Below are 7,031 nucleotides of genomic sequence, written 5' to 3' on the forward strand. Positions count from 1 at the left end.
ATGAATATGTCAGGACTCGTCCGCACTCTGTCGTACATGTCCATGTACTAGTCCAGAGACCTTATCCCAAGACTTTTCAAGCCTCCCATATATTGTACTTAATGTTACAAAACGTTGAAAAAGTAGCCATAACTTGCTTTGCAAACCAAGAATATTCTTAGATGACACCAAGTAAACGTCTAGATGTACATCTCTTTCTTATGTAAGCACACTCGTAACGTGGGCCAGTATTTTTCAATTCAAAGATTATTAAAGAATTATACTACTGTTTTGTATTTCTTGCATCTAAAATCATATATAAATACTTGTAGACCTTTGTAGCTAGTTACCAATCACCATCACAGTCTCCCATCAATCATTGGATTTGGCATTGTTAACATTTTCTTTCTTGCAGGAAGAAGCAGCCATGGAAGCCAATGGAGCAAGTAAGCATCATAGCTCTATTATAGTCCCATCTGTTCAAGAGATGGTGAAGGAGAAGCTGATCAAGAAGGTTCCTCAGAGGTATGTACGGTCTGATCTAGACAAAGCTGAGATTGCCTGTGACTCTGGTCTAAAAGCTGAGATCCCAGTCATTGACATGAGCCGCTTGTGTTCTTCAACCACCATGGATTCTGAGATTGAAAAACTCGACTTGGCTTGCAAAGAATGGGGATTTTTCCAGGTAAGTTTCAAAAGTCGAAGCTTAACTATCTTAAAACTCATTCTTTACTAAACAATTCTACTTCTTTTCTTATCTCCAGCTTGTAAACCATGGAGTGGACTCAGGCTTCCTGGACAAATTCAAATCTGAGATTCAAAATTTCTTCAACCTTCCCATGGAAGAGAAGAAGAAGCTGTGGCAAAAGCCTGGAGACATGGAAGGGTTTGGACAGGCTTTTGTGGTTTCAGAAGAGCAGAAACTCGATTGGGCAGACATGTTCCATCTCACAGTGCAACCTGCTAGGTTACGCAAGCCTCACGTGTTCCCAAGATACCTCTTCCCCTTAGGTTTGCTTCAAAACTATTCTTACTTGCTCCACAAGTTTTTCTCTGTTTTTAAAACTATGTTCTGTTTCTTCAGAGATACACTAGAGACGTATTCGGCTGAACTGAAAAGCATAGCTAAGATCTTGTTTGCTAAAATGGCGGTGGCATTGAAGATCAACCCTGAGGAGATGGAGAAGTTGTTTGATGATGATCTAGGACAGATAATGAGGATGAATTACTACCCTCCTTGTCCTGAGCCCGACCAGGTTATTGGTCTGACTCCACATTCAGATTCTACAGGAGTCACCATCCTTTTGCAGGTTAATGAAGTGGAAGGTCTCCAAATCAAGAAGAATGGCAAGTGGGTCTCGGTCAAACCTCTCCCAAATGCTTTCGTTGTCAATGTTGGAGACATGATAGAGGTCAGTTTTGTGGACTAGAGAGAGAGAGAGAACAAATGATATATACAACGTTTGTAATTTGTAAATGGTTTTGGTTTGCCTATGTAGATTCTTACAAATGGGACGTACCGAAGTATAGAGCATCGTGGGGTAGTGAACTCAGAGAAGGAGAGGATTTCTATAGGGGCGTTTCACAATATAGGAACTGGTAAAGAAGTTGGTCCGCTGAGAAGTCTCGTGGAGAGGCATAAGGCTTCATTTTTCAGAAGCATGACTACTGATGAGTACTTCAAAGGCTTGTTCTCACGTGAGCTCGGTGGAAAAGCTTACCTTGATGTTATGAGAATCTAAAAGACCCATTGCCTTGTGACCTAAGAAAACTCTTATCTTCTACCACCGTTCTTGCATGTGGTACTATATATAGATTAGTATATTTTATCTTCTCTTGTTTCATGCAGAGGATTAATAAGAATGTCCTCTTTTACGATCGTTGTTTGAAAAACCGGATCGAGATTTAGGAGACCATAAACATTTTTACCTTAATTCTAATTAACAAAATAATTTGGAGATCATGCAACCTAAGTATAATACTTCGTGAATATTTCATACAGTTGTGCCCAGAATCGGGTCTGGTTGTTAGGGAAGGCTCAACAATTTAGCAATTGTCCTAAATTGCTTCGCATAAGTAGTTTCCATTTTAGTTACAATGCAACCTGGTCCCATGCAAAAAACACACCGGACATACAAAACGACGCAGTAGTTACTTCACTAATCCCCACTTGCAAAACGTGTAGAAAAACGCCAAGGTCCATTATCTTTTTGTAAGCGTTCGCTCAAAAATATTTGGCATTATAAACATTCTTTTTCTTTCAAGAATAATCCGCCATGGAAGCCAAGGGAGAAAGCCAGCATAGCTCTATTACAGTTCCATCTGTTCAAGAGATGGTGAAGAAGAAGCTGACCACGACGGTTCCTCCGAGGTATGTACGGTCTGATCTTGACAAAGGTGAGATCGACTGTGATTTAAGAACCGAGATCCCAATCATCGACATGAATCTCTTGTGTTCTTTAGCCTCCATGGATGCTGAGATTCACAAGCTCGACTTGGCATGCAAAGAATGGGGATTTTTCCAGGCAAGTTTTCAATATTTCTGTATATCGAAATTACCACTTAATAATTTCTTCTTTACAAGATAAACCCTCTTCGTTTTTTGTAGTATTAAACCCCATATAGATATAAAATATACATGCAGTAAAAAAAGATATAAAATATATATATGAGATTTTAGAAAGATAACCACAATATGAAATCAACAAATAAAAGAGACAATACCTGGGGCTTGTGGTCAAGTGGCAAGGAGAAAAGTGTGGGATTTCACCACATTTCAGGTTCAATCCACCTGCCATGCGAATTTAAGTCACATTTTTCTGGTCATTTTACACAGATATGGGCTACTGTTTTCGGTCCATTTGAATATCTGAAAGAGAGTCTATCCGTGGGCTGCTCCCTTCCGGGTTTAACCTCTTTTTTTTAAAAAAAAAACAAATAAAAGAGTTAATGTCTTCATGTTTTCTATATTTTCTATAATACCTACCATTATATCTTTTTGTCAAAAAACTACATAATATGTTTTTGTTTCCTTACCCATATAACAAATTTTTTTGCTTTAAATGTTAAATATAACAATTTTATTTTATTTGTGTAGAAGTTTCATTTATTTGTAGTTGGAAGATATATAAAATCACATAGCATATATTTGGAAGATATGTAAAATCACATAGGAGTATAGGACCACAAGCTTTAAAGTTATTTCTTTTTATACTTTATTTTGTGTTTATAATATGAACCCATAAAATAAAACTATATCAAACTAAAAAAAATAAACTATATCAAACTATTTCTGCTAAACAGTTTTGCATAGTATAACAATAGCTATTATTATGCAGTGCATTCTTACCGATGTAGTAATCAATTTATACATAGAAATGGAACGAAATTACACATATAAAAATAGAGAAAAAGACAAAAATAGCACTAAATCAAGTTCATGTTCTCAAACTAGCACTCAAGGTCAAAAGTCACAAAAATAGCATTTAATGTTTTATCAAAAGTCACAAACTTAGGGTTTAGAGTTAAATGGTGGAGTTTAAGATTTAGGGTTTAGGGTTTAGGGTTTAGATTTTAGGGTTTAGGGTTTAGAGTTTAGGGTTTAGGGTTTAGAGTTTAGGGTTTAGGGTTTAGAGTTGAGAAATGAGGTTTTGGGGATAAGATTTCAAATTTTGAAAAATAAAAAAAATTAAAATTTTCAAAGGATAAACTTAGAAAGGTGCTATTTTGGTCATTTTAGTTTTTGAGTGCTATTTTTGTGATATAAACTTAGAAAGGTGCTATTTTGGAGATTTGCCCATAAAAATATAATATTGTTTTCATAACTTTAAAATAGATATTTGTTTTATTTAGAATATTAACTAGTTTTTTAAGAAAGGTTAATATTAACAAGTTATATATTTATATATAGTTTTTTGGGGGTTTTGCAAATATGACTCAAAACTTAAAGTCAAACACAAAACTAACCCATGTTTTTTTTGAAACTTGACTTGTCTTTTTCACCTCTAAAGTTCAAATTATTTACGAAAATGCCATCATTTTTTTTTTCTTTTTTTTCGAAAATACATATTTTACTCTATTATCTTCATCTTCCTAAAGTATTCACAATATTGCCATAGCCATCAATACACCAACCACCATGAACAACCAATTTGAAGCTCTTAATGCACCTAAAAATCGATTTACACTCTTTCATTCTCAATTCTTATGAACTAAAAACAACATCTCTTTCACTTTCTCTCCATATTCATCCAAAAAAACCCAAGATTTTGATTCTAAATTTTTTATGGTTCATAGAGCCATTGAAGCTTACGATTCTTTGGTGGATCACTTTTGTTTGAGATTCTGGGTGCTTGGAGAAGACTTATGTGTGATAAACAAGTTATCTCACTGGTTGAAACTATGAAATCAATTTTTTCCCAGATCTGTTCGTCCAGGCGACTTACAAGTAAGTCGTCTGGTTGTAGACGACTTCCAAGTAAGTCGTCTGGCTGTAGACGACTTACATGGAAGTCTTCTGGTCAATGCAGATGTTAGTTTTGCAATTGAATTTTAAATGTGCTTTTATAGACGACTTACATGGAAGTAGTCTATCTTTGTTTGTTAAAAAAAAATTCGAGACGACTTCCATGTAAGTCGTCTAGAGAAAACAGGTTAGTTTTGCATTTGATCGGATTGTGTCAGAAATTTGACTTCTCCTGGACGACTTCCGTGTAAGTCGTCCAGTAGAAAATTAAAAAAAATCAATATTTTGTTATACCTAGACGACTTACATGGAAGTCGTCTCATGTAAGTCGTCTCACGTTAGTTTTGCAATTGAAAAATAAAACAAAAAAAATATTTTTTTCTAGACGACTTACACGGAAGTCGTCCGTCCGACGACTTACATTGATGCCATCCATGATTTTATTCAGAGATTCTGGTCTTCTATCTAAGAACGGACGACTTCCGTGTAAGTCGCCTAGAAAAAAATAATTTTTTTGTTTTATTTTTCAATAGCAAAACTAACCTGAGACGACTTCCATGTAAGTCGTCTAGGTATAACAAAATATTGATTTTTTTTAATTTTCTACTGGACGACTTACACGGAAGTCGTCCAGGAGAAGTCAAATTTCTGACACAATCCGATCAAATGCAAAACTAACCTGTTTTCTCTAGACGACTTAAATTTGACTAAGTTTTTCCACACAAACTTATAAAAAATGTGATATGTTTTGACTAGTTACTACTGTTTGTTTCTATCTCTTAAGTATTATTGTTATAGACACTAATGATAATTATTGTTATGAGGTGCAAGAAGGGTTAAAATGCTTCTTAAAATGTTGTATCAATATGAGGCTACCAACATTCTTGTTTATTAAGATGAGAAGAAGGTCATTGGAGTTTATTATTGCATATGAGAGATCCAAAGATAAGAGAAAGGCTATTGAAGTCTATTATTTCATTGATTTGTTAATGTGTAAACACATTGTTAGCACATGTATTACATCTTGGGAAACATCATCATTACTGATTTTACAAAAAAAATCACAACTAAAAGAGTAGACATGCAAATCACAAAACAGACCACAAACAAAAATATTATAGATCATTCCTCTATAAAGACAAGCTTGGACTCCACTTGACATGGAAGAAGACTTCGCCAGAAGACTTCCTAGAAGTCGTCTGGACGACGCATTATATTTTAGACGACTAACAGGTAAGTCGTCCCAGAAGTCTTCCAGATCTGAAAAACCTGCATATCCAAATCCAGATCTGAAAAACCCGCATATCAAAAAACGTTCAAATGACTTAAAAACAGAGAAAATGAGTGGAAGATTAGATAAATCTACCTTTATAGAACACACAAAAATACATATCTAAAAGTAATAGATCTACCTTTAAATGAATGGAAGATGTGAACCATCTGATTAAAAACCTGCAAAAAAAAAAAGATAGATTAGTGAGAAAGACATGAGACAAAATTGAAAAAATCATATAAAATTTGGTGTTTTCAAGTCAAAGAGATTAGAGTGGGTTTGGAGAGTTTTAGTTTGGAAAAAAAAGTAAAAACTTTATGCAACAGGAAATTACCAAATGAAGAAAAATCAGACATAAAACTTACCAAAACGCCGAGATCTGTTATGAAAGGGAGACTTCGTCGGAAGACTTCTAGGAAGTCGTCTGGAAGACTTCCTGGAAGTCGCCTGGAAGACTTCCTAGAAGTCGTCTAGCGTATTATATATTAGATGACTAACAGGTAAGTCGTTCCAGAAGTCTTTCAGATCTGAAAAAAAACCTGCATATCAGATCTAGATCTGAAAAACCTGCAAAACAAAAAACGTTCAAATGGCTTAAAAACATAGAAAATGAGTGGAAGATTAGATAAATCTACCTTTATAGAACACACAAAATACATATCTAAAATTAATAGATTTACCTTTAAATGAGTGGAAGGTGAGAATCATCTGATTAAAAACCTGCAAAAAAAAGATAGATTAATGAGAAAGACATGAGATAAAACTGAAAAATTCATATAAAGTTTTGTGTTTTCAAGTCAAAGAGATTAGAGTGGGTTTGAGAGTTTTAGTTTTGGGAAAAAGTAAGACCTTTATACAACAGGAAGCTACCAAATGAAGAAAAATCAGACATAAAAACTTACCAAAACGCTCAGATCTGTTATGAAATGGAGACTTCGTCAGAAGACTTCCAGGAAGTCCAGACGACTTTCTGGAAGTCGTCTGGAAGACTTCCTGGAAGTCCGCATTATATTTTAGACGACTAACAGGTAAGTCGTCCCAAAAGTCTTCCAGATCTGAAAAACCTTCATATCCAAATCCAGATCTGAAAAACACGCATATCCAAAAACGTTCAAATGGCTTAAAAACAAAGAAAATGAGTGGAAGATGAGAATCATGTGATGAAAAACCTGCAAAAACAAGATAAATTAGTGAGAAAGACATGAGACAAAAACAATAAATTGATATAAAGCTTAGTGTTTATAAGTTCGAAGAGATTAGAGAAAGGTTGAAGAGTTTTAGAATGATGAACATTACATTTTTGTTGCAGCCATT

General features: G+C 34.6%; 1 protein-coding gene and 1 pseudogene across 1 annotated transcript in view; both read left to right on the plus strand.

Annotated features, from left to right (window-relative positions):
• The first annotated feature begins 320 nt into the window (after positions 1-320).
• LOC106307206 lies at positions 321-1,857 on the plus strand (annotated as a pseudogene).
• Positions 1,858-2,207: 350 nt separating this feature from the next.
• Positions 2,208-7,031, plus strand: part of LOC106307207 (protein SRG1-like) — a 6,990-nt gene continuing 2,166 nt past the window's right edge. Inside the window, exon 1 of the mRNA XM_013744087.1 lies at positions 2,208-2,504. Coding sequence (XP_013599541.1) covers positions 2,256-2,504 — 249 coding nt within the window. The 5' untranslated portion in view covers positions 2,208-2,255. The remainder of the gene's footprint in view (positions 2,505-7,031) is intronic.

The sequence above is a fragment of the Brassica oleracea genome, chromosome C8, assembly GCF_000695525.1.
Source record: "Brassica oleracea var. oleracea cultivar TO1000 chromosome C8, BOL, whole genome shotgun sequence".
Taxonomy (NCBI): Eukaryota; Viridiplantae; Streptophyta; class Magnoliopsida; order Brassicales; family Brassicaceae; genus Brassica; species Brassica oleracea.